The 27,828-nt window shown below is 37.3% G+C and overlaps 1 protein-coding gene across 1 annotated transcript; it reads left to right on the top strand.

Moving 5' to 3' along the window:
- The first annotated feature begins 58 nt into the window (after positions 1-58).
- On the top strand, positions 59-27,828 carry GFRAL (GDNF family receptor alpha like). The gene is made up of 10 exons (XM_048078046.2): positions 59-362; positions 3,625-3,759; positions 9,850-10,008; positions 11,745-12,167; positions 12,887-12,943; positions 13,678-14,005; positions 17,189-17,448; positions 19,889-19,987; positions 26,501-26,582; positions 27,557-27,828. Exons 1-10 carry the CDS (start codon positions 341-343, stop codon positions 27,642-27,644), a joined length of 1,653 nt encoding a protein of 550 aa, XP_047934003.1. The 5' UTR covers positions 59-340; the 3' UTR covers positions 27,645-27,828.

Below are 27,828 nucleotides of genomic sequence, written 5' to 3'. Positions count from 1 at the left end.
TCCTGAAATCAAGTGGGAGCTGAATAAGGAGGGAGTGCCAAATTGCACGAAAAATGAACCCAAGAACCACTTCTCTTCTAGATGCAGTGCAGTTGAAAAAAAAAAAAAAGAGAGAGAGAGAAACGTAAGCACAGGGTATAACAACAGCATCAAAGGAAGCTCTGTGGGCGGAGGGACCGAGGGAGGGGCGGGCGGGGGGACACTCCACCTGCTCCTGCCGAAGGAGGTGGGAAGAAGCCCGGCGTTGGCACCGGGAGGGTGCCCGCTCGGAGCAGGTGGGCGCTGTCCGCGCCGCGGGTGCTGAACGGGCGGCTCCGAGCCCCGGCGTCGAGCAGCAGCCATGGCCGCGCTCCTCCGCCTCGGTAAGTGCTGTTCATCCTCACCGGGACCCCTCGCTTCCTCCCCACCTGTCCCTCTGACCCTTCTGCATCCCGGCTCGGCCAGGGTAGTGCGTCTGAACATGGGTAGCACAGCCGGCAGAGCCAGAACCGATAAGAGGTTGAGCAGGATAGGAGACATGCAGATGGGATGCCTTGTCTGAATAAACAGTCACTTGTTTGCTAAGTGGAAAGTGTTCAGTGCTGGCAGTGCTGCAAGGAGGGTTATTGACATTTCCCCTTCGGTTTGAATCAAGAAAAAAAAAAAAAAAAAAAAAAGGTTGGGGTGAGTGGAAGACAACGAAGCTGGTACAGAAATAATTAGTAGAAGTGAGCATGAAACAACCCATTCTTTATTTCTTCTATCCTCTTTTTCCCCTCTCTACATTTTATATACATGCTGCTTCTCTCTTTACCATCCCACTATTCTAAACTTCCACTCCACTGTTAAAAATATTCTGTAGGTAGTTCTGCTCCAGGTTTTATTAGAATAAAGCTGTCCTTTATCACAATTGTTACCCCTGATATCAACTACTGTTTGCTTTTCTCCTTTGGAGCTACCTATCTTGCTGCTCTTGTTGTTGCACAGGAAACCACAGCTTGAGAAATCAGAGTTTCCTATTATTCTTTATTATCTGCCAGATAATCCTTTAGTCTTAGGTGAGACACTGTAATTCCTCTGTGTCTCGGTTCCCAATCTGCAAAATGAAGGTGTTACAATGTCCTTTTTACCCCCTGCTCATTTAGACGCTGAATTCTTCCAAAAAATGAATTGACACCTGTACAAAAATAGACACCTGGAACCTAAATGTATGTGTCCTCACATCAAACTAGATCCCTCTAAAAGTTTTAGCTACAAAGTAACTTTTAGATGCCTTGAACTTTCCTAAGTGCAAACCAGCCTCTGAGTACTCCAAACACTTGAGTAAATAACTAAAGTGAATGACTAAAATAATGGTTGCCAATTTAAGCAAGTGTATAAAGTAGATTGCATTGAATTCTAAAATCATATAGGCCAGACTGCTTTGTGTAGGCTTGCCAGAGTATGCCCAGTGTACTGCTGAGGAAACAAAAGACCTATCCATAACACATCATTAGATCTGGAGAAGCCCTTTCTTACAACTGAATTAGCTTCAATCACAGATTATGCCACTTACCTCTTCATTATGCAAAAGCATCTCTTCCTTTTTGTGGCACAGTTTCCAGTCAGGTTTAAAATACACGCAGTCTGAAATAATCCTAAAAAAGGAGCTGCTAATTAGCGTTTTAATTAGTCCCTAGTTTGACTATTCATTTTCAGCCAAAGGTAATGAAAAGCTTTCTTAACAGGAGGGACTCTTAACAGTGTCTTTGTGTTATGGATCCCAGTCAGAGGTATACATCTTCCACTGCGTTAGTACCTAAAGCATATTGAAATGGCCATCCAGCAAAGTATCCTTTCTTTAAAAGTTCCTGGGTGTGTAATATTATACTGCCTTATGTATACAGGTCATTTTCAACTGTAAGGTATAAGCATTTTTTTTTTCTCTGTAATTTGAGTAAATAGTAAGTAACTTTGCAGTTAGAACTTTTACAGGCAGTCCCAGGAATAACATTTTATGATAATGAGCCAAAATTATTCCTTTGGATGGGCCAGCTGTACATTCCTCACTGTTAACTGGCAGGAGTCAAGTCTATCAATCAGTCTTTCAGACTGACTGGCAGAAGCAGTCTACAAGAGTGTCACAGGCTGAAGATGATTGCTCTCACAATTTACCCTGCGTAGATCTGAGAAATAGGAGAGATACGCACAAATGGGAAAGGATTAACACCAACTTCACCCTCTTATGATAAGCACGTGGCCTCTTATGTGTCTCAGAGGCACACTAAATGCTATTGCACCTATCAGCTATAAAGTATTAAATGTTACTGCATCCTTATCAATGTGTCTCCAGAAAGAGTTCCTTACAGCAGCACTATTACATCGAGTTAAGCATCATTTCCAGAAGGGATGGTATCTACTCTAAATAGTAGCAGCTCTTTGAGATCATTAGTAGCAGCATCTTTGAGATCATCAAGAGACATATTTGGTATTTCATTTCTTGTTTCTCAAATGTATCATTCCTCTGGATAGGGTCTGGACAAGTACTAAGACAATATTTCATGCCTCAAGCAGATCATATTTAAGGAATTGAATAGAGATGGAAACGCTTCAAATTTTGGATGAATTTTCCTGAGCATCATAAAAAATGAGCATTGGTCAGGGAGATGTAGTGTCATTCAATATCCAAATAAAATATTCCCAGCAGGTGTTCAGCAGCTAGTTTGATAAAGCTTTAGATCTGTGTCTGAAGCTTGATTTTACAGCAAATTAAGATACATGGTTACATGGTTACAAATTAGAGGTTGTGTTACCGTGGGAATGTTGATGAAAAAGCTAAACCCCAACTGATTTGTCTTTCCTTAGCAAAGCAATCTAATTTTCTACACATAAGCCAGAGGTGGTGCTGATTACAAGTTCTTTATCTTGAAAACTCTGCATCAATCTTCAGGTTTAGAACTTTTTTTATGCAATTAACATGGCCCTTAGGTTCAGTGCACACAGGGAAGCAGATAGAGACATAAATGTGAAGATCGCTTTCAAGAAATGCAAAACAAAAATAAAGAGGGTGAATAGTATTGCATTATGAAATAAAATTATATTTATTATCTAACAGTTGTATATTTGTATATTATCTATTAATTATTTATATTATAATTAATTATGTATATTATCTAACAGTTGTATAACTTTCAAATTTCTTTCACATCTCAAGTCTCAACATCTCTTTCAAATTTCTTTCACATCTTCTGTTCTTTCTTTCACATCTTCTATTCTTTCCTGTGTAGCCTCTAGCTTCATGAAATTGCAATTCAAATAAAATTATGTTTCCTCTTATTTGTATACTCAGTCTTCCCTCTATAATTTATTGGGGATCTCAGAACTACAGTCATTTCTATACATCTATGAACTGACGGTATATGTAGCTATGGCTGATATCACAACTCTGAAGTAAAAACAATATAAAATTTGCCACACTGAAACTTTAAAAATTTAAAAGTTTATGTTTTCAGGTGTAAAACAGGAAAAGTTTTATTCTATCAAAAAGTGAGTTGCTATATAGTTTTAATCTATAGATAAACTACAGTAAATTATATTGTTATGGTCTAAATGTAAATTTAAACAGTACCTGTTGTGTTAAATAGTCATCATGTTCTATTTTTACAGTGTTATTAATGTACTTCATAAATACAGCTACTGCCCAGACTACTGACTGTCTGCACTTCAGTAAGCAATGTATAAATGTTGCAAATGGATGTGAGAGTGTCTGGAGAACTGTTGAAGATGTCTGCAATATTTCAGGTAATTCTTTTGGTGTACACCATGTTATTTTGAACTGCTGAATGGTTGCACATTCATATAGTGCCATAATATTGCAGTGGTAACTGAATGAAGTCAGTGAGATTCCAAAGAGCAAAGGATGGCTGCAGAAAAAATGTCTGAAATCCTTGACTGTGGCCATTTCTATTCTCAGTAACAGTGACACTGTCCCTTAAATAAGGTGGTAAATGAAATTTCTGGACTATAAGCAAGGTCGGAGTCTGAACCAATTCAGCAAGCCTGAATTCAGCAGAGATTATGTTCTTGTGGGTTTATGTTAATCTTTTTCCAGAATTTAACTGGAAAAAAGTTCCAACCTTGCTTTCTGTAATTCGGAGTTGATTTAATACAATAGCCAAAAAAGAAAAAAGAAAAGTAATATTTACTTAGAATACTTTCTTTTAATACTATGTTATGATAAGAAACAGATCAAATAAAGCATTCCTCAAAGGAAGTTGTGTTGTAGGGAGGCATACTGCATTTTTTCAGTGAATGGTACCTACATGTCAGTACATGTCAGAGTCACTTCCAGGGAGTGATGATATAATAAACTGCAGGTTAGGGATGTGACTAATCCTCCTTGAATTGTTAAACAGACTCTTAAAAAGAAAAAGAAGCAGAAAAATAGTCTCTGTCTCTGTTTGTTATACTTCCAATGCTTTACTTCCAAGTAAAGTATAATTATGTTCTAAGTGGGGGAAGACCAGGTATTACGTTTGACCTGAAACTCATCTTAATCTCTGTTGTACTTCAGTTGAAAATGTTCATTTCTCCAAAGGCCTAGTGTCTTCTTGAACAAACCACATAAAAGTCATTGCGTAACAGTCACAACCTCTTCCCTTCTTTAAATCTAAATTTAAATATAAAGTTCCAAAGACCTTGCAATTAAATGTTAAGTATTCACTTGTTAGATAATGTGAATATGGAAGGGAGAAAAAGAGTGGCAGTACAGCATGGTAATGTCACTAGGATGACTCCTCTGTTGACTAATAAATGTCAAGGGCCTTGATCTGCCAAGGTTACATCAGTATAAGTAAATAAAATGGGTCAGGGACTATTTTCTGGCCCTAAGTTCAACTGCCATGTGACAGCATGTGCACATACAGCTAATTTTTCTTACCCCAAGGTTGACTGCACAAAACTGCCTCTTGGTAGCAATTCTAGGCCCATACTATCTTCACAGACCGGACTTTACCATGCTAAAGTGCAGCAATCTATACACAGTCACTTGCCATTAGCCTAGTCAGTACCTTGGCCCTATTCATAAATGCAACCAAAGAGATTTAGGTACGTAACTGCCATTTCTATCAACTTAATTCTGTAAGGCATGTTCTCAGTCACTGGGAATTACTGAGGTATTTAAATCTCCATGGAAACCCTCCTTCTCCTTCTATTGCCATTGCTTGAACAAAACCAACCATGTCCTGACACCATACTCTGTTCTGAGTTTCAGCAGAATTCATGAAGTGAATGTCCCCCTGTCAGGATTTAAGAGCTCAGTCTCACGTTTGGTCTGTGTGTGAAGCCAGGCAGCAGAAGGCACTGCCTGGCTTCACGCTCAACAGCCCATTGCTGGAATATTCACCTGCAGCAGGAGCTGCCTGAATGACTCTGGATGTCTGATTTGTTGCACAGATTTGAACCCAGGTGCCCTGGGTCACAAGGCAATATTTAAAATAATTAGAGCAGCAAATTATCTGAGGTTCCTTCTTAGTGTGTCCTGTTCCAGCTATGTGTCTGCTTTGCATAGAATGGCTTAATACTTTTAAGAACAGACAGAGTAGATGAAAAATACATGATATCCTAATGGTTACAACAGTTCCCAAAGGAACTGAGTTTCATTTCATGCTCTATTGAGTTTTTAAATATTTTATATGAAGTGGAGCAGTTTCAAAAATTGGTATTTGAAGAAGAATATTGGAATATGCAGTACTTTCAGGCTCAACACAGTGAGCTAAAGATGAACTGTCTAGTCCCAAACCTCTCCCCAAATTAGAAGCTGAATTTTTATCTCTCACATCATGCACAAAGGCATTAGTACCAAGACTACCTGACATAAAGATCAGGATTTCTACTTTAGCCTTCATCATACCCTGCCACCAGGTGAAGTGAGCCAGTATGATTAGTTCTGTGGACTCCCCTTTAGATTTGTTGCATTGTCCCATAATATGCAATTTCTCTCACTAAAGCACATTGCTCCATTTCTTATTCACTAATATTAATGACATATAACTGGGTCATGGAAATCTTCTGAAAATAAACTCCCCCGTGCTTCCTTATTTGGTTTTGCATCTGTATATTTTATTATGACAATAGCATTTAGCAAAGACTCTCCAGAATTGCAGGGCACTCAAATAGTCTGTTATGTCTAGGGGAAATTATTCTAAATGTGGTTATTATGTACCATGACCCCAGAGGGTATGGACCCACAGTCAGACAGCTGATGGTACCTCTAAGTACATTCACTGGAACAACAATAGAAAACCTATCAGGAGCATTATTACTAAGAACAACATTATATTATCTGTCAAATGTACTCTACATATGCAAAATAAAAAAATTCATGGGGTGAGCTATGTGTGTGGAAAAGGCCCCTTTAGAGTTGAGCATAAACGTGGTATTTGGAGGCAATAGGTGACTGGATAAATGTTCTTTTTGCTAGTCTCTTTATCAAAATCTAACTACAAATGATAATAATGCTCCTGCTCTGTGGTACAAGTTCAATAGTACAGACTCTCAGGCGGTAACCTCCAAGTTAAATCTGCATTATCATGGTCTACATCTTTTGCTCTTCAAAGCAGGACAGGGGACACTCTAGACAATTGCCTAAGTGACTCCTTTCTCAGTCAAATTGTCCATCACTGCTCCTCTACTACAGCAGCTTTTTCAGAATCTCAATTTATGGTCTTCTGAGACCTACCCTTCCTCCATTTCCTTTTCTATGCCATGATACAGTGAAAAAAAATAATAAAAAAAAAAAGGTCAAAATGTCTACAAGTCAGTTGACATGTCAGGTTGAAAAAGATTAAAATATTTAATTTTTATGGAATCAAAACTTTTTGCTTTGAAAATGTCAAAAATATTTCAGCATAGCAGAATGAAGATTTTTAAGGTTTGGGTTTTGTTGTGTTGTTTGGTTTTTTTTTATTTCACTGAAAAAAATATAAACTTTGGAGCCCTGATTTAACCAGTAGTTAATATTACAGAAATGGAAACATCTGGGTTCAAAAGAAAAAAAGTGAGGAACCACATTTTGAATTAGATTCGGAAGTAGGTTTACTTAGAGTAACAGAATTACAGAGGTTGGAAGGGACCACTGGAGATCTAGTCCAACCCCCCTACTCAAGCAGGGTCAACTACAGGAGATCTTCCAGGACTGTTTCCAGCTGGATTTTGAATATCTCCAAAGATGTTGCTCCACCATCTTTCTGGGCAGCTTTTATGTACTTCTGTTTGTACCTCTTGTTCTGTCACAGGACACCACTAAGGAGTCTGGTCCTTCCTTCTTCATCCCCCTCCCATCAGGTATTTGTACACATGAATATGTGTATCCTATTCTCTCCTTCAGGATGAATAATCCCAGCTCTCTCAGCCTCTCTGCATAAGGCAGATGTTCCATTCTCTTCATCATATTTGTGGCACTTTGCAGGGCCCACTCCAGTATGCCCATGTCCTTCTGGTACTCAGGAGTCCAGTACTCCACACAGCACTCCAGATGCAGTCTCACCAGTGCTAGAGGGGAAAACAGTATTTTCCTTTGCACTCTTCAGATGCAGTTCCTACTGAGATGACTTCAGAGCTGACTGTGCAAGAAGAGACATTATCACTGTGGATGTGTCAGCTTCTACTCTGTCATGCTTCTCTCTGTGGTCACATGTACATAAACTGTGTACATATAAATAAATCAAATAATGAAGAATGGCTGCTAAGCATTAGGTCAGAGAATATTTTTTTGTAAATACCTTGGTAGCATATGTATAAACTAAAATATATTACCTAGAACTAATGAATGATAAAGCAAAATAATTGAAAACCAGCAATAAAATATTTTCTACTGTTCATCACAGCTGAATCAACACAGTGTACAAACAGACCAATACTGATAATAGGTTATTTCTACACAGCTTTCAAGAGGCCAGGCAAGGGAACCCTATATATCTGATGAGCTTCCTGATTCTGTCTATGCCCTTTGTAAGTTCGTAGTCCCACTACCTACATCCCACTCCCTGGTTGTCAGCTGTTGTAATTGATCCATATGTTCATAGGACACTATGCTGGTAGTGTGGTTGGTGCCATAAAGGTGGATAAGCTAAGTAAGGCTGGGGTACCTGAATAAAATATACTGGGATTTATGTTTCTTATTTTCTCATCTCCGCCCACCTCTAACCTTGAAGTGTCCCTAAGACCATGAAGAAGACAGTCATAAATTTTGTAAATTAGCTAACTTTTACACAAGCCCCTCCTGATCGTCACTGCTTTTCCTACCCCTGAAACTTTTCCTCCTGAAATTGTATCCTGAAATTCTGTTATTGTCCTTTAGTCATTGGATAAAATACACAGTAGAATATTCCCCCACCTACATTCATGGGCATCCATAGTCTCCATGTCACCACATATTTTCCATCCTATCTTTACTGTCAGGGAGTGTCCTATGTCCATGACCTTCAATAGCTCCTATTAGACTTCCTGAGCTTCTTGGCTACTAGGAAGAGAAGGAAATGTGAGGGCTAAAGGTGAGGATCATACTCCTAAAAATTCAGAAGAAAAGATGAGATGGGATGGACATATACAAGCAAGCCCAGGTACCATGACTTCCTCCCTTGCTGAAGCAAGAGGTGAAGTGGGAGCAGAGACTGGGAGTTGTGACTCCTTGCTGGACTGCGACATGCCCCTGGAGCACTTCATATTTTCAATCCCAAACTCTCCTTAGTCAGCAACACCAACTGGAAAAAGGGCAATAGAGGCACTGTTTGAAAAAGGATTTGGGGGTAGTAGGATGGGGATGTGCACTATGGCGTAGTTAATCCTCATTCCTTCAGGCACAGGCAAAGTGCACTCTTTCCTCTTGCAGGCCTTCATCTTGACTGCCTTCCACTGCTATTCCTGTCACCAATATATAAATGACATTAAAGCTGTAATCCCATTAAAGCTTGTCAGTGGCAGTGGTGACACATGGCTGCGAGTGTTGCAGTTTTCCTGGAGCACTCAATCACTGCTGCTCCACACGGCTCACCTGGGAAGCAGCAAGGCAGGAAGCCAGGCATCACCATTGACAGGGCAGAGACAGTAGCATATGCATTTAATAGATTAAAACAAATCCTTGTGCTGCCCCATGACTTGCCTGAATCTTGTGAGCCACGTATTCCTTATCTTCCGTGTTGTGAGATGATTAATATTCATGAGAGGGAAATGTGTTGGTTTGGGGAACTGCATACCTACTTTGACAAAGTAGACCGTGACTTTCACATTATAAAACTTAAATGGTAATAAACTGTATATAACTTTCTTAAGCAATGTGTAGCTCTCTTAAGCAATAATGAAAACCATTTAGTCCATAAACAGAGGGGTGATTGATATATTTTGTCTCACAGGCTCTGTGGAAGTGGTCTCAGATCCCAACTATTCTGCTCCTCTGTTCCCCTTCCTTGCAGGTATTTCCATCGTTGTGATCCAGCACAATGGTGTCTGCTGGCTTACTTCTCTGTGGACTCCAGTGAATATGGTCCCTTAAATGAACTCTCCTATAAGCCAAAAGTACACTAATTCTGTTTAATTCCTGTCAGAAGTAATCATTTTAACATTTTATGTGCTTTGGAAACGTGAACATGAACAGATGTTCTAGTAATAGGTCAGATTGAATACAAGAAGGGAATATTGTACCCACAACTTTATTACATCACTCAGAATATTATTTAAAATTTGTAAATTATGATTGGTTTTCAAACAAAACTAGGCTCGAACCATCTTCTCTTGGCAAAACACATTATTTTTGTGCTTCAGTTGAATTGTTTTATGTAACCATATCCCTTAAGCGTTCATAAACATTAACAACATTATAATTTTAACTGTGAGTTCTAGGTAATAGATGCAAGGCAGAAGACACTAGTGGCTGTAATAGAATCATCCAGGTCCTGGCTGATGAATACCCAGAATTTAAGAACTGTGTCTGCACTACAGATGATTCCTGTAGCATCACAGCTTTCCTTGGGAAACAATGCAGGATTGACAAAGGTAACTAATTAAACATTAAGTTTTAATTATGAAGAAGAAAAATTAAAATATAACTTTGTAACACTCATATTAACCGGATTCAAATTTCTTTGCACATTTCTGAAACATTATAATTCCCCCCTCAAATTAGTTGTTTTTTTCTATGATATTAACATTCTGACATGCATATGAAAACAATGCCTTACAATAAACAAAGCTAGTATAAGGCGTGTGAGGAATTCAAATGGTTTTCCAAGCTCTTCCTCCATGCAATGGAAAGCAAGAGTGAAAATATTATTTGTGCTGAGGGCTCTTTGTTGCCCAAGGAGGCATGAGCACCACTGGATCTATGTTACTTGTCAAGACAGCCATGACCAGCCCTTGTGAATGTGAGTGTGAAAAAATGGGGTGCCCCACTGTGCAGTTGTGTCATATTGTGTTACAGGAGCATCTTCATTACATCTAAGAAAGGTTAGCTGGTATAGAGAACACTGTTATTGCCTTCATAAAGCCATACTTAAGAAATAAAATGCATCCCCTGTAAAATTCCACTGTAAAGAAAGGGCCCAGATCTTTTTAATTTATTTTTTATTATTCTGAGAACTCTTTTCCCTTCAGAAAGGCTGTTTCTATAATTGAGAATTACTTGGTGCATGAAAGGCTTGCAGTTTCTTATCCAATGTCTCCTGGAGTAACGATTAGTGAATCTGACGTGAGAGAGGTAAAATCAGCCAGTGAAAAAGAGTGTGGAAAGTAAGCCCTGAGGCTGATTCTCCACTCTGATCCATCACTCCCTGCTGGCATCAGTCAGTGTACATCGTAGAGTAGCAGAATATATGGCTTTATTGCAGAGGAAACAACATCCTCATCTGAAATGACTTGCCCCAAACAAGAAGAGTAGGTATCTAAAACATGATGTTAACGTCATTGTAACAGTTGCATTTGCTTTTAGCAAAGGAAAGTTTTGTTTGTTTTGGTTGGTTGGTTGGTTTGTTTGGGGCGGGGGGGGTGTCTCTCCTCTCCTCTCCTCTCCTCTCCTCTCCTCTCCTCTCCTCTCCTCTCCTCTCCTCTCCTCTCCTCTCCTCTCCTCTCCTCTCCTCTCCTCTCCTCTCCTCTCCTCTCCTCTCCTCTCCTCTCCTCTCCTCTCCTCTCCTCTCCTCTCCTCTCCTCTCCTCTCCTCTCCTCTCCTCTCCTCTCCTCTCCTCTCCTCTCCTCTCCTCTCCTCTCCTCTCCTCTCCTCTCCTCCTCTCCTCTCCTCTCCTCTCCTCTCCTCTCCTCTCCTCTCCTCTCCTCTCCTCTCCTCTCCTCTCCTCTCCTCTCCTCTCCTCTCCTCTCCTCTCCTCTCCTTTCCATTAGATGAGATTACATTTCTTACTGTTATAGCAAAAAGCCTGAATGGAGTTGCACTAGTGTGGGTTTTACCTACAAAGGACAGCTCATGGTGTTGGTAGATACTTTCAGGAGTAATTCTTCCTGTCTTGAATAACTAGTTTAGGCGATGAATGAACCATACTCTGGAACTGCCATTCTCTCCTCAGAGATTATGCAGTGAATCGAAATGATAATCCATCATATGTCCAATCTTGGTGGCTAAAATTGTGTATATATACATACAGCTGAATTTAGTTATGTCATGACTAGGGACATTTAACTCCTTTTCTTGTAGTTCGTTTTTGAGCTGACCAGCGATGACATTCCAACTTCCTTATGATACCTCTTTTTTTTTTTTTTTTTTTTTTTTTTACCTATTTGCACAGAGTATTTGGAAACTTCCTCAAAATCAGATGCTGAGCTGAGTTTTAGGCAAGACAGAAACCACCAAAACCAAAGACACACAGATGAAATAGAGAATGACTGCAGCATTGCAAAACAACGCTGTCAAGAAGACCCATACTGTTTTTTAGTGTATAAGAGCTTCCAGCGAGCATGCCAGCCAGAGGCAGCAGAATGCAGGCTCCCAACAGGTGGCCAGGAATGTTTGTCAGCATGGAAAGAACTGAAGAAAACAGTGCTGGGAGAGTGCAAGTGCTCAGAGCCACTTCAAATAAGATGCCTTAAAATATGGAGGGGAATATTTAACAACCGTTGTTTACAGTACTCTCAAGGGAACCAAGTTTCAGAAGCTAGTGAAAGTGATGCTCAAGATGATGATGATGATAAAAGTCAGGACACTGACACAGGTTAGTGCTATTCCAAGAATATGAGTCCTTTCATACGTGCATTGTTATGAGCACACCTGTGAAAAAAAAAAAAAAAAACTCTTAATTGTTTGCAGTTTAATGTTAGAAACGAGATAGTTTTAAGAGGTTTATTCAGACGCAAATGAATAATCTGATAGCAAAACAATAGCCTAAGTGCAAATTATATTTTCCTTCAACGTGTTAATCTTTCAAAACCTGATCCTAATCAGTCCCTTTCAGTACTGCACTATAACTAAAAACAATAATAATAATAAAAAAGAACAGTTTTCTAATAATAAGAATTCTCTGTCTGCATTTACTTTAACACAACAAACCTTTTGAGTTTTAAAAACTGTATGTGCTGATGAACATGTTAAGGCCTCTGGCCTTTATTTATTTACAATAACCCTGATTTTACTCTGTGCTGAGCAGCTCTAAAACTCTTCTTCTATTCACAGGATGTATAATTATGTAGAGAATGATATCAACAGCAATTGAGAAACTGTGTTTTCACCCCAAAATCTGTGAATATATTTAACAGGGCTTTTAGAGTTTAACAAGCTGACAGTTCCTATTCGATCAAGCTGATTTGTTTTATCATTTATTTTTACTACCAGCACTATGCCAGCAACAGAGCCAATAATTTAAAGTTGAGAACTAAGCTGAGACATGATTTATCATTGTTGCATATGCTTATATCCATATATTTTTTGTTCTAGAAAATATTAGTATGGAAACAAAATTACAGTGGAGTTTATCTGCTCTCTCCAAACAAGGTAATTGTGAATTTATTTATAAATCCTAGTAACTGGTTTTAGTTCTGTTTTCACATAATGTACACTGTATCTCCAGATTAAAATGAATAGTTTTCATTCAGATTACTGAACAGAAGGGAATCAATAGAGCCCTACGTATTCTTAGTTAAACTACTGTATAGAGAAAAATCCAAAAATGATAAGTAAAAATCCCCTTCCTGATATAGAGGGAGAACTTACCCCAAAAGGTAACTTACCACATTATTAGGTCAGAAATATCTAGATCTTTTTGGAAGGTTTATAGTATCGGCTGGAAAAAAAATTGAACTAGCTTTAAAAACAGAGAAATGTAATTTATGTTCTCTTCTCCACTGGTTGTTGTGTAGCCCGGTGGGAGATGTCAGCAGTTTCAAGTAGTTCAAGTATCCACTAACCACTAGCTCCCAGAAACCTTACATTCTATGAAGAAATTTCCATTTCTCCATTTCTCACTTTCTTCTTCCTCACCATCTGGCAAGGGCAGGAACTTGCAGGGGGGTTACCTATGAGGGCCAAGCAGTAGAAGGGAGGAATATGAAGACTAAACAATGGACTTAAAAGAGGCAGTGCTGGAAGAGCTGTCTCGGAGCTTTTGGGAGTCAAACTTGTTTGTAATGGGAATATCACAGGCAGGATCATCAATTCACTTGATCACCAGTTGTCACTTGAGAAAGGTTTTCTTGTGATTTCATTTTAAAAATCATTATTCTTTTTAGCACACACAGCAAACAGAACCTGTTTGGATGTGAACAAGGACTGTGTTGAAGATGAAGTATGCAACAAACAGTTGTCCCTGTACCTTAAGGTCTGCTCAGTAAGTAAGAAGTGCAACATGGAAGAATGTCAAGCAGCCATCAGGTTCTTCTATCACAACATGCCTTTGGAAGTTGCCCAAATGATGATATTTTGTGATTGTATCCAGCCTGATGAATCCTGCCACAGAGCCAAAGAACTTCTTCATGGCAAGCCCTGTGCAGTTACTGCAGTTCCCCACCCATCATGCCTAAATGTAATTCACATGTGTGAGGAAAATGAATTCTGCAGGTAAGCGGAAAAAATATTACTTTTCCTAAGTTTTGCCTAGCCATAGGACTGAGAATAATTTTTTGATCAAATATTTTTTTACATGTGCCATATTTCTCATCTATAGCAAAATGATTTTCTGCACTGTATCCATTCTATATCATCATTTGTGCTTAACATTTCAAAAAGCCATACTTCATGGATAGAAAGAGCAGAGAGTTTACCATCTTTAATCTTTGATCATGACATGTTAGTTAGATGTCAGTTTTAGAGCACAATTTTTGGTGTGGTCTTTTTTTTTTTTTTTTTTTTTGCACAAGATCTGATAATCACCTTATAGCACTACTACAAACTATTCAGGTGCACAAGGAATGTTCTAAAATAAGGGTTTGTTGCAAAGTCCCTTTTCTTTGATAGGGGATAAAATTAAGAGGAAAGAGGTCACAGCCAGTACTTCTTAGAACATCTTCTGTTCTTTATGCTGTTATTTTTGATAGACTCCAAATGTTATTAACAGCAGAAGACATTTACACCACACATTCGTTTGTTCCCTCACAGAGTTTGTTCACACACTAACACCTTCCCTCAGTGCTTAGTGCAACTCCAACTGTATGCTCATGGCCAACTTCAGCTGTAGGCTCATAAAAGTAATGTTGCACTGGTGTCCTGGTGACTTATAGGTCAGTCTTCGGGTAGTACAGCAGAAACTCTTTGCCAGCATGCACTGCTGATTCTTGCAAGTTGAACAGCTCTCTAGAGCTTATCAGCACTTAGAAAACCTTCATACTCCACCTTTCCAGCAAGTCCTTTTCCTCCCTACGGCTTACTCTTGCATCATAACTATTTTTCCATTCAAACACACAGGTATCTAGAGAACCTCTTCACACAAACTCACCCAGAAGGGGCCTTTAAAACATCTCATGAAAGAGATATAATCAAAGAATGGCTTAGGTTGGAAGGGACCTCAAAGATCATCTAGTTCCAACCCTATGGCCATGGGCAGGGACACCACCCACTAGATCAGTCAGCTCAGGGCCTCATCTAATCTGGTCTTGAACACCTCCTGGGATGGGACACCCACAGCCTCTCTGGGCAAACAACCACATTCAAAAACCACACCGAATATTTAAAATATGTAGATGAAACAAATGTGGGTAGAGAACATTTTACTAGGTTCATATAACACGTTAGGTCATTTTACCCAATTTTACCATGCAGAAAGTTAGGTTATGATGCAGACAGCAATTCTTTGAAATCCGGTCTGAAAAGTGACTACGAAGTTCCACCTGGACATCTATCATAGATGTCTGGTGTGTCAAACGCATTAATTCCACAAGTAAACTAAAACATTCATTTTCAGATAGGTCTGGGACCTAGTGCAGCCTTTTCTTCTGCCAGTTTCATGACTCTTAACACCACTTCAACTGAACAAACTATGCTGTGAGGTATTTTCATTAACACTTTCTTCAGATAACACCTGCCAGTCTGCACATTTGCCCTCTAGCCGTTTACACAAATTATGCAGCAGGCTAGGAGAAGTTTGGTTAAAGTAATTACCTCTTCCACCTTATCATCTGACCCTTTGTATTGAAACACTGTGCAACTTGCCCCTTCACAAAACTTTCATCTTATTCTTTTCTTCTCAGACACGCTGAAATGTGAAAAAAGCTTCCCTGAAACATTCACAGACCACCAAAGTAATGAAGAATAACAGTTTCAGATTTTATTTTGTTTTAGAAAATATACAAAAGGATTAGCCTATGCTCACACTTCTTAATTGCCACCATTTGGGGATGGTCAATTGGCTCACTTTGATTTTCAGCGTAGTCCCTGATTCCCTTGTGGATTAGACCTGATTTTTACCTCAAAGCTGTGCTCAAATTAACTTTCAGTAAACAAAGCAGGAGACCAAGAGATGCTTTCAGTTCTGTGCAGGCTATTCAGATTGACGTCTGTGGGAATTGCCCCTTTTATGTCGAGAAGAATTGGGCTACAAATGTAAGTCTGTGCATGTGCATGTGTACACATGTAATATCATAATAGAAACTTGCTGAATTACCCATTATTTTCAGAGCATTAATGTTTCCTGGCATTGACAATAAGTGAACATAAGCAGCAAAATTAGTCTGTGAATTATGGCTAGACATATCTAGAAGTCGGGAGGTGAACAAAAATAATTCCATTACTACAGAGGTGGCATCTGCTTTGAAGCCTTTCTTTGTATAATGAAAACATTTACAATAAGATCCTAGCTGGCATTGTAACAGTCTACATTTTTCCATGTGACTTGCTTGTAAGAACTATACAATATGAACAATAGATTAGCAGCCAAATTTTTTATGATTAAGAAAAAATATCTTAATATATTACTGTACACGTGTTACATTACACAACAACAGTTTACTACTCTGGACCACTAATATTTAATGCAAGTGATAAACTGGTTTCCAATCAATATCTAAAGATTTTTTAGTTAGCCTTTAATAGATCTTTTAGATTGTCATACCTAATATATTAAAGGCTAATTGTATTCTACCTAATAGCAAATAAACTGAAATCATTTAAGATTATTGAGCTGGGAAACAAATTAATTCTTCACATAACTTATCTCCATTATCAATTAATTTTTAAGGTTTAATATATGCAATGAAATTCTTCCACATCATTGGGCATATTTTGTTAGTATTCTGTCTGGGGTTTTTGTTTGGTTGGTTAGTTGTTTTTTAGCACTGGATGTGGATTGTTTTATTTTAATTAAGTTGAATATCCACTCTTCCTACCATGCTATCCAACAAGCTTACCCACTAGAAATGTGCCTCTTTTTTTTCATGATGATGACTGGACTTATTCCTCTGCCCACATTTCTTCTCTGACGATCTGAGACTGTTGGTATTCACAATAATTTTTGCTGGACCTTGGGAAAGTGTATACAGGTGTTGATTTGGGGTACAGTTGTTTTTTCTCAAAAACTTTTTGACTAAAGCCAACTGTTTTCTCAAATTACAAATTTGCTGTTTCACTGAAACTGATTAGGTGCAAATCAGAGCCGAATTATGCCAGCTATCACCAAATATTGTGATTTTTAAGACTGAAATGATACCTTGAGAATACAATGTATTTTTATGATCATTTTTAACTGCCTTTTTGTGAAATCATTTTTTTTTTTATTTTTTTTATTTTGTATACTTCCTTTTCTTCTGCCAGGAAAAAATATAAAACTTTTCAGTCAAAATGTTGGAGACATGTGACCAAAAAATGCTATGATGATGAAGCTTGTCTTGAAACTTTAATTAAGGATGACATGCCCTGTTCTGCAAATGCTGAGTGCAAAGCAGCCTACATTAGCAACTGGGGCACAATGCTGCGTGTGGAGTGCACCTGCCAGAATTCACCTCCAGCAGAACAGCCATTGTGCAAGCTCTTCCATCACATGCTTCACAGCACAACCTGCTTCAGTGAGCTACGTGAGTAACACATGATACGTTAAAGAATAATTAGTTTAAAAGTTTAAATTAAATTGCTGGTTTGCAGCAAATCTTTAGCATATCTTTGCTATAAGTCCATTGATATCACAAAGATTTATATCTGTGGGTTTTTAATCCAAATGGAAACACAAATTACGTGTGCAGTTTTTTCTCTGATTTTAAGAGATATTTTATACTAGCAGTAAATCAATAAATTGGCTACATGTCTGACTACATTAATTTGCTGGCTGGAATAACAATAAAAGAATAATTTATGGGGCATATAATATTATGCAGATCAGAGTTTCAAAGTTTCATAAGTTTCAAAGCCTCTCTGTCATTTGCTTAATGTTGTACCTTTGTGCAGTGTCTGTACCAATAATATGGTACATATTGGTACATGTGATATATATTATGTTGGTTTTTTCTTCCTTTTCTTCTCTTCTTGGAGTATAAATATTAGTATTTCTTAAACTGTAAGCTGGCTAACATATATTTAGGAAGCTATCTAATAAATGCTAACCTTAAAAATGATTGGCATTTTAGACACAGGTTAGCTGTGTTGTGAAAAATCACAAAAATTATTGGAATTAGTTGTCTTCTATTTTCACACAATTTCTTAACAGTAATGAGAAAGAATACAAAACTGAACCGAGAGTTTTCTAGCTTTTACTTCTGAGCACAGGTCTTGTTTGTGTTAGAAATCAAGCCATTGAATGCAATGCATTAATTTCCATTTTTCAGGAGAGTAATTTATTTGTTTTTCTTTGTATATGTTGGTAGAGGATCATGCAGACCTACACAGTTAAGAGGAAATAGTTTAAACTTCTTATATCCAAAATACTGTTGGAATCTTTTAATTCCATTCACCATGAATTTAAATACATGTATATTACGTCTCTAGCTGTATTCCCAACACCACTGAAATAATTGCAAACTAGCTATCTGGGAAAGAGCTGGCTGGCCACATCCACAATCAAGACTTGGACTCTCAAAGAAAAAGCTGCTAAGACTGTGAATGGAGGCTTCAGGATCTGGCCTTAAGTAAAAACACTAGGATTAACTCAATTGAACAATACACCCTATGCCAATCATCTTCTTGTAATTATATATTTGCAAGCTAGCTTGGGAGAAGTAATTATTTCCAAAGATTTCAACTAAAAGGATTAATTATCTCATAGTTCTTTCTGATGGGATGTCTTTTAAAAACATATTAATTGCACGAACACATTTCATTGAATGAATTAGCTAATTCTTCAGTTTTAGCAGTCAAAAATTGCCACTGATAATGGTATAATTTTTTCTTGTCACTCAAAGTCTACCCAGAAATTAAAATCATGTTGCAGAAACATTGCCCGTAAGGTTAGACAATCAGTACTAAAATTCAGTCTGAGAAAAATTTTAAAATTAAATACTAGCTCCCCTGGCAAAGCAATACCTTAACACTGTTAGATTTGAGACTGTACTAGCAGTGAGTTTGCTGATGAATGTTATTTATTTGTTTGTTTGCTTTAAGGCTGCATCTAATGATCCAAATGACTGATCACATCACTCTGTTAGTTATTCTTTACCTATAAAGAAAAAGATGATCCTCATATTATAATAATCAAATAATTGCTCATCAGCTTTTGCCATTCCCTGAAGCAGTCTCAGGATAAAAGGTTTTTTGTGATGGAAACTTCCCTAACCTAATTGGGATTGAAGAACAGAAGTTTGCTTGCTCCTGTGGTGCAATGAAGTTCCTGCTAGTCAATCAAAAACAGACTGGGGATGCAGAGCCTCTGGCTAAATAAAAGTTTGGCACCTACTATACAGAACAGTTGCACAGTGATTAGAAACTTGCTTGTTTTGGTTCTTTTTTTCTTTTTTATATGCATAGTTGTAATGCAACTAAACTGAAGAGGGATATGATTATGGTTTTGATTGTAAGTTGCTGTGTTAAATGTGGTTATCTTTATGGAAGCTATGAGATATTGAGTAAGTGCTCTATTCCAGACCTCATCCAACCCCTTCTACAAACCTATTTGTTTGGACTGGGTATGAACTTTAGATACTTTTTACTGTTCTGGTGATAAGGATTTTTAACACTGAAATTTGAATGGGCAAATACCCAGAACTAGCAATAGGGATCTAGAAATGGTGAGAAATTTCTAAATTTGTTTCTGTGAAAGATAATTTAAGTTGGTTTGAGGCACAGAATATGTTTCTTTAAAGCACATTTCTCCCCCATAAAATAAACTACAGGGGAGGTATAATTGAGATTAAAAAGGAAGAACTAACATTCATTCATTCACTTGGTTTGCTGAGTATCAATAAGTAAATTTTTTACATAGCTGCCTTTATAAATTCTGTGGCTCTTATCAAAACATCAAGCAGTAATATTCGCATAAATTATTTTTAAAAAATAATATTTTAAATGGATGTTTTTGCCATTATTCAGGTCAAATTTCAATTAAGAAGAAAGGTTTTCATTGGGTGAATACAGAAGTACCAGGAGAAAAGCTTTCCAGAGCACAGCTACATTCTTCTTTAATTAATGGTGAGTCTGGGCAAATCACTTCATGGTTTTAATAGAAGTGCTCTTGAAATTTCCCTTGTGTGTGATAGAGAAGACAAAAGGTTGGGTCTCTTGGGTGGGTTCAGGAAAGTGAGCTCTACCTGTTGTTCCCCCATTCAGCATAATGTGGAAAAACCTCTACTTGCTTGCCTTAGCTTATATAACCACAAAATAAAGATAATGAGACTGAACCAATTTCTATGATAAGTGGTTTTGAAATAGATGGCTCACAATTGCTATATTATAATTGTGGAAAATTAAGCTATTAAGCCTGCCAGTGTCTGATTCTCCATACAGTCATTAGAGAGTGGTAGTCATAATGTGTTGTATAAATGATTATCTTTGATGTCACACCTACTTCTCTCGTAATTCTCTTGCCTATTTGTGCCATACTAGTTAAAACAACAAAATTAGGGAGACACAGTAAGTGATCTGAGAAGGGTCTTGTGTTACACTCCATCAGATATTACTTTCTCATGCAACAGAAAGGCATGCAATTGTGGATTGTGATATCCCACGGGTTGAAGAGCTGCATCTGGTTTTATTTCCATGCATTTATATTGAGCAATTAAGTGACATAAAGTTGAAGGATATTGAATTAATATACAAATTTTCTCATGGTTGAAAGATTATTAGTTTCATATTTTCTTTTGAAGGACCCCGTTACAAAGTGAGAACACTAACAAGCTTAATGTGCAAATATATACTCTAATGAGAGTGACCTTCTCTACATTGTATGGGGCAGATCACCAATACTTCAGATATTACCACAAAATAGTTCTGTAGTCCCCAGTAATGTTAATACTGAACACCTTCAACAGTTAAAAATTAATTCAAGTTCTGCATGCAGTACAAAATGAAGGATATTCTATCACCATCCTTCAGCTATTGCTGAAGTGGGCAACATAGGAAGTATAAATATAGATTGGTAGGAATAGGATTCCTGAGACCCATATCATGAATAATTGAGCATTCAAATGTAATTTTAGCATTAATTTTAGCATCTTTGCTGTATCCTAGAAGTGTTGGCTTCTCTTTGCCAACTAAAGGGAAGCCTGAATCTGTAGCTGGAACTAGAGTCTAGTGGTTAAATAATACAAGTTATAATGGAAGAAATTCTGCTCTAAGTGGGAAAAAGTAAAATGGGAGCTATTTCACCCCAGTGACTAGTTCTAACTGCAGAACCTTTCATTGGGTAAAATGCAGTATGCATTTCTCTCAAAGATTTGGATAAATGTTTGCAAAAAGCAGGCTGCACCCAGTTAATTCTGCTCCCACTGAAATCTGAATACTTTCCAAAAACCCGTCCTTGAACTCTAACAGAATTTTGGATGGCCTTAGAAAAATACAAAGAATGCTGACCAGCCTAAACCATACAGTAAAATACTCATCCTATTGAACCTGTTATGTACTCTAGCTGGGAACTCTCTAACCTATAAATGTCTCATAGGAAGTCAGGTCAAGGAGAAGAATCTGATTCAGGATATTTACCTGATGATAAAAACCATATTGCAAATTGCTTCATAAATACCACTGCCAAAAATCTAACCCAGGATCCTGGATTCATATGCTAGCAAATGTGCATTACTCTGGCTGCAAAGGGAGTTATCATCTTTACAAAATATTTATTTTTACTGAAATCAAATCCCAAGAAGAATCCCATGGTGCAGAGGCAAAATGGTTAAGTTGTCAAATATGGCCTTTTGTGTGTCTGGAGATATTTGAGGATATTTGCTGAACTTGGAAAGCTGGAGATAACATTTGCCGATGTGTTGTCCCTACCTTAAAATCTCAGAAGTATCCTTTGCTTAATTTGCCTAAAATAAAAGGACCTTTCACAAATTCAAATTAATGACCATCTACAGATGAGTCATCAGTCTCTAAATTTTTTAATTCAAAAAACGTGGTTCCTAAAAAGTTCAAAAACTTTGAAAAAGGTACTACAAATCACTGAATAGGACTGTTTTTATAAAAGGAGAGTTTCATAATAAATAATAAATATAAACAGATACTCAAATATATATGCTAATAAATATAATCCTTTTCAGTGGGGAAATATTATTCCAGCTTTTGGTGTAAACAGAGACATTTTGGTGTGAATGTAGTAGCCAAATACCTTGGGTCAAAAGTAGTTCAAATGCCCAGCTCTATACACAAGAGATATCTACTTGCTGTGGACTCACTGAGTATGCATAAACTGTTGCTGCAGAGAATCTGATGCCTGCTAACTTTTTACATCCTGGCATGATGTATCTCAAAGACCTTAGCCTCCTAAATACAGTTGTGATGTTTGAATACAAGATTAGGTAACAAAAGCACTTAATTGCTTTGGGAAGCATTGGCCCAGCTGGCACATGGAGTGAGGAGAGATTTCACTTCTGCTTTACCATTGTGAAAGGGCTCCATTTGGCTCAGTGAGATCAACCACACAAGTAACTGGCTCATGCCAGGAATATTGCTAACCTGAAAAGAGGGTGTAAAAGATAAAGTCCTCTGCTCCTTGGCCTTTGGCTTGCAATATAAAAACAGGGCTGTTTAAAAGTCTTAACTGGATTTATACTAGTTCACATACCCAGGAGGGTACATGACAACATAGACGTCTGTCAGTTGATATGGCCTGGTTAACAAGGTGTGATGTGGGCAGAGTCCTGATCATACAAAAGTTAATGAGACTTTTTCTGGAAGTTCAGATGGGGCCAGAATTTTATGTCATTTTATAAAATTAAATAATAATAATAATGATAATGTGATAAACTAAAAATGTTCTCCAAACTTCAGAAAATATTTTTATTGCCTACCTAGTTATGCACTTCCAGCCTAGTTTTGACTTCATTCTATGCAAGTCATTGCCATGATTTTACAGATTCAAATAATTGAAAAGATTGCTTCTTATACTTTAATTTGAAAAATGAATCATGTGTGAAGATAAGCACTTACTTTCATCAGTGTAGAGCTTTGGAGCTAAAGTATTTTTTGGCTGGAAGAAGAAGTTAGGAATACAACACTCTTATCTGGTTCTTGTGAGATACAATAAAATTGGGCTTGACCCAAAACTCTTGGAATTCATGTTATTTTCCTCTTAAATTATAGAGTTATCAGATATTTTCTACTGAGCAGTTTTGCTGTGCTGAGAATCTAGATAAACAAGTAATTGGCAGGGTTTATCTATAATTATACCAGCTGCTGTGGGAACTGAGATTAGTTCAGCTCCAGCAACTTTAATTTGTAAAGTATGAAACGTTGTCGATCTCATTGTTTTATAAATGTAGAAAAAGCCTGTGAGAAGCTGTAGGTAGCCAAGAAACTTTTGAGCACAATCCAGAATTCATCTATCTGATGAATATTCACAGCCATCTCACTACATATACATAAGCAGGTAGATTTACACAAGAGACTGATACCACTAATTGTTCCAGCTGCTGAGCCCACAGCTATCCTTTACCAAAACTTTGTCACTGGAAATGTTTGTATGTCTATATAGACTGCTTCATCTAGTGTTTCAGTGGTACCTACAGCTCCATTGGTTGTGTCCCTCAGGTTCACAGCCTATCCAAGAAAGGGTTAGACATTTGTCACACAGTCATGGTGGCTTTGCCATAGACTTGTCCCTAGGTTGGTCCCCTAGCTTCTCATGAGCACGAGACACCTCCACGGGACAGTACAGCCCAGTACAGCCTTGCACCTTTGCAATGGAATTGTCTGCTCTCCACTGGTGTCAATTCTTTCTCCGAGATATGGAGATAGAAACATCTCACATTTTAGCTGGTTTCTACTGGAAGTCTTTATACATTATTTGTGCCTTTCATTCCTCACAAGGCACACAGATAATTGTATCCTTTTCTCCATCTGGTCAGAGAACCCAAAAGAGGTTTGCTCTTTGGCACCTCAGTGCAGAAGAGAAGAACAAAAAAACAGAGACGGCTGCTTCTCAAAAGAGTAATGAAATAAGTACCTAGGTACACTTTTTTTTTTTTTTTTAAAACCAGTTCTACTAAGAGTAGGAAAATATTCTAACTTTTAATCATGTATTTAATCATTGTGATGCCTGCTATCCAGTGAAATGTGAATGGGAGCACAGTATGAGAGCTTAAGTTTTTTACAAACCCATAACTACAAATGTGCTTAATTTCAGTTTTTATTGTTTGTTTAAGGTACTGGTTTTTAAGCCTTAAAGCATTGGTTAGATCATACTCAGCTGATCAATAACTTGTATACAGTGATCAAAATGGGATCAGACATAAGAGACTGTTATGTCATATAGGAATTTACATGTGTATTCTGGTTTTCATGGTTGGGATTTGGGATGAAAAGAGACAAAATTTTGTATTTACATTTCTTAACATCCCTATCAGTATTTCACATTTCAACAACTGGATGGATATAGATTAATAGTGAAAATTAATATAAACTGTTTCTTGAATTTTTAAAAAAGGTCAGGATGAGCTCTTCTTTCTGGATGCAGCTCGGGGCAGCCTGCTCTAGTTGTTGGCAACCCTACCCAGAGCAGGGGGGTTGAAACTAGATGAACTTGAAGGTCCTTTTCAACCCAGGCCATTCTATGATTCTATGATTCTATGATTCTATGATTCTATGATTCTATGATTTTATGATCAAGAAACAGACACCCCGACAATGTTTTAAGGAAACGTAAATAGGCACATTCAAGTAGTTTAACCACAAAGAATATATAACATGAAAATATAAAATGAAGAATTAGCCCTTCAGTCACCAAACTGTGCCCTCTCCCAGCCTTACAAATTCTCTCATTTCTCAGAAGGCAGGAGAAAATATATGGCTTCTAGCATAATTTCATTACTAACATCTTTCATGTGTTCCCCACAGAACTGAAAATATAATCAACATCTCTTTTACAAGAAAGTAGTTCACCAAAAATATATCTTTTTTTGTAAGAGTTTGACAAAAAAAGAACATTTTGATTTCATTTGATCATTTTAGAGTGTTTTATTTAATCAGAATGCAACAATTTTTCAAAATTCTTAATGAAATAAAAAATCAAATATTTTGGTGAAATTTGATTAGTCCATTTTTACCACCCATGATTGTTCTTCAGAATAATTTCCCAATCTTCATGGTAAGGGAGGTACTGTGAAAACTTCTATTTGTCTTAAATATCTTTCCACTTAAAAAAAAAAAAAAAAAAAAAAAAGGAAATTTTATAGCCCCTGCAGTTATAGGAAGTTTTAAAAATTGAATTCAGTGCACAGTTGCACAATGAAGATTCAAAACTGAAAAAAAAAAAAAAAAGACTAAAAATTATTCCTTTCCTAAAAGTTATCACTTTAAAGAACTATCATAACTTGAGAGGAGGGACACCTTCTGATTTATCTTTTAATGTATGGTATTAGCAGTCCTGCACTGGTACCAAAATACACCCTCTTCCATCAAATATTCACCACATTAAGTATTTTTCAATAGCTTGTGTATGTGTGTGCACAAATACAAACACACACATGTATTGTGTAATAATCATAATTGACTCAGAGACCAGAATTTGACCTTCTCCCAGCTCAGGTAAGTGATGGGGCTGAGACTCTGCCTCTTCTTTGGTGGGTGTTTCCCTAAGTAAGTAAGGTGGAAAACCTTAGGAACAGCTAAGGCCATATTTTGCCATTCTGCATTTAAGTTCCTGTATAAACGAAACTTATGTAATTGTTTAACACAATAGAAACAGTATAATAGGCAAGTAAAAAGTTCTCATGCTTTATTCTTGTGGCTCTGGTTTTGAGTCCTCTTGTCATCTAATATCTCTGTACTCCTTGATGCCAAGTTCTGGGCTGATGTTTTGTATTGAGACCATTTTTTTTCTTCAGAATATTTGATCAAAACTCCTACATTTATTCCACCAGGAAAAACAAGTTTCCCCTCATTTGGGAAACAAAAGTTGAAACAATTCCCAGTTGTTCAACAGTGGGAATTTTTAGCATGTAAACTGCCTAAGTGACTTCTTGGTGAGCAGCCTAAGAGAAAGAGGAAACTCCGTGGGCACGAGGCCCAGAAACACAATGTTAGATCCCATTTTACATTAATTTGATTCTAGATTGACTATTGCTTCACACTGCAATTATGGTAATACGTGGAAAAGAAAAAGAAACCTAGCAGATATGTAAGAGTCAGATATCCTTCAATACACCGAATAAAATCAACAGGGAAAATACTCCAAAACACAAATCAGAGTAACAAGCTGTTGCAGTTTCCCTGGGGTACAGTAAAAGGTAGTGGTACAAATATGAAGTGCTATTGGAGCTGGTATTTACTAAGAGGAGTCTGAAAACAATTTTGCACTAGCTGATGAAGGAAGAATAATTCCTACCTTTGGCATACCACCTAGGTCTTTTTCCTCCTTTTAATTGCTGGCATCAGAATTGATTGCTAATTTAGTTTGCATATGTATGTATTCCAATTCAGATTTCAAACCTGATTCTTGTCACAGAAGAAGTAAATGTTTCTTGTCTGCTTTCTGCTTTTGGCTTATAGGTGAAACAGTCTACATTATTGCCTATTCCTCCTGCATAGTTCTCATCCTAGGAATAGTCCTGTTGACTCTCCTAAAGATCAGGTAATTTGATAGGAGTATTAATCTTTGGTTCTAGGAAATTGGAAAAGCAGAAAATAAAATGTTTTGATTTAGTTGAGAGGTTGGCACTGTGATTGTCTTTAAAAACAGTTCAGCATGTCCCAGTGATGGAAAGAACTGACATTGCTGGTGTCAGCAGGAAGAAGTGAAATATGATGCATATCTACAATGCCCTCCATTCATACAGAGATCCCAGGTTTTAGGAGGTTTCATTTCCTGTTCCAAGGCAGGAGAAGGTGAAATCTGAATTCAAAAATCCTGCAAGGCTACCTTTCTAGCTCTGTAGCAGGCAGAGGTAATGCAGAAAGGAAATGAGAATATTCAGTATTATAACATATTTAAAAACCAAACAGTGAATGCTGCTATTGAAGCTAATATTCTTGCCAAATACCATTTTTGCTGATAGGATTCTGTAAACATTCCCACACACGGTATGAAAAACTGCCCATATGCCAGTGCTCAGTAAGAAAACAGAAATGTGCATTCACTTAGTCAAATGAACATGGCCTTTTCTTAAATGATACATTTTCTTGGACCAAATTAAATGGCCAGAATTCAAGAATTACACTGTCAGATGATAGGTAACAGAACATGATGTAGCAGGAGCCATATATAGTGGGAGGGATATTGAGTCGAATTTCATTATTAAATTTAGAGGCAGATCAAAGAGGAATCATGCAGAAAAATGCAAAAGGCAAGTCAAGGATATATGGGCACAGAGGCTTTCTCTTTAGGCTTGCAGTTACAGGAATATCGGCATATAAATAAAACTCAGATTTAAAGAATACAGGGGATGGAAGAAAGAACAGCACATTAATAATGGTGAAGGGAATTACTTTATACCACAGTGTTCATCATAAAAGGAGGGGAATTTTGCCACTGATTTCAATTAAGCCAAAGTTCAAAACAAAGCTGTATAGTTTATTGTTAAATACATGCACATTCTTTATTTTCAGACCCTGCAGAACAAAACATGAGTCAAGAAGTCCCTCGCCAGACCATTCTTCTGAAACATTTATGGTCCATTATAAAAGTCACAGATGAACTACTCCGTTGGTTATGCTTTTTAAGGCTATTCTTGAAAGCCAGCCTGTTGTACATATGCGATAATAAAATATATATCAGAAAACCTACTATAAATTATGGAATTTTGTAGTTGAGCGTACAAAAGATTTTTATATTTATTAACACATATTAAAACTTTCACAAGCATAAAAAAAAAAAAAAA

Source organism: Anser cygnoides, chromosome 3 (genome assembly GCF_040182565.1).
Source record: "Anser cygnoides isolate HZ-2024a breed goose chromosome 3, Taihu_goose_T2T_genome, whole genome shotgun sequence".
In the NCBI taxonomy this organism is placed as follows: domain Eukaryota; kingdom Metazoa; phylum Chordata; class Aves; order Anseriformes; family Anatidae; genus Anser; species Anser cygnoides.
This window is presented reverse-complemented; position numbering and strand designations above follow the sequence as displayed.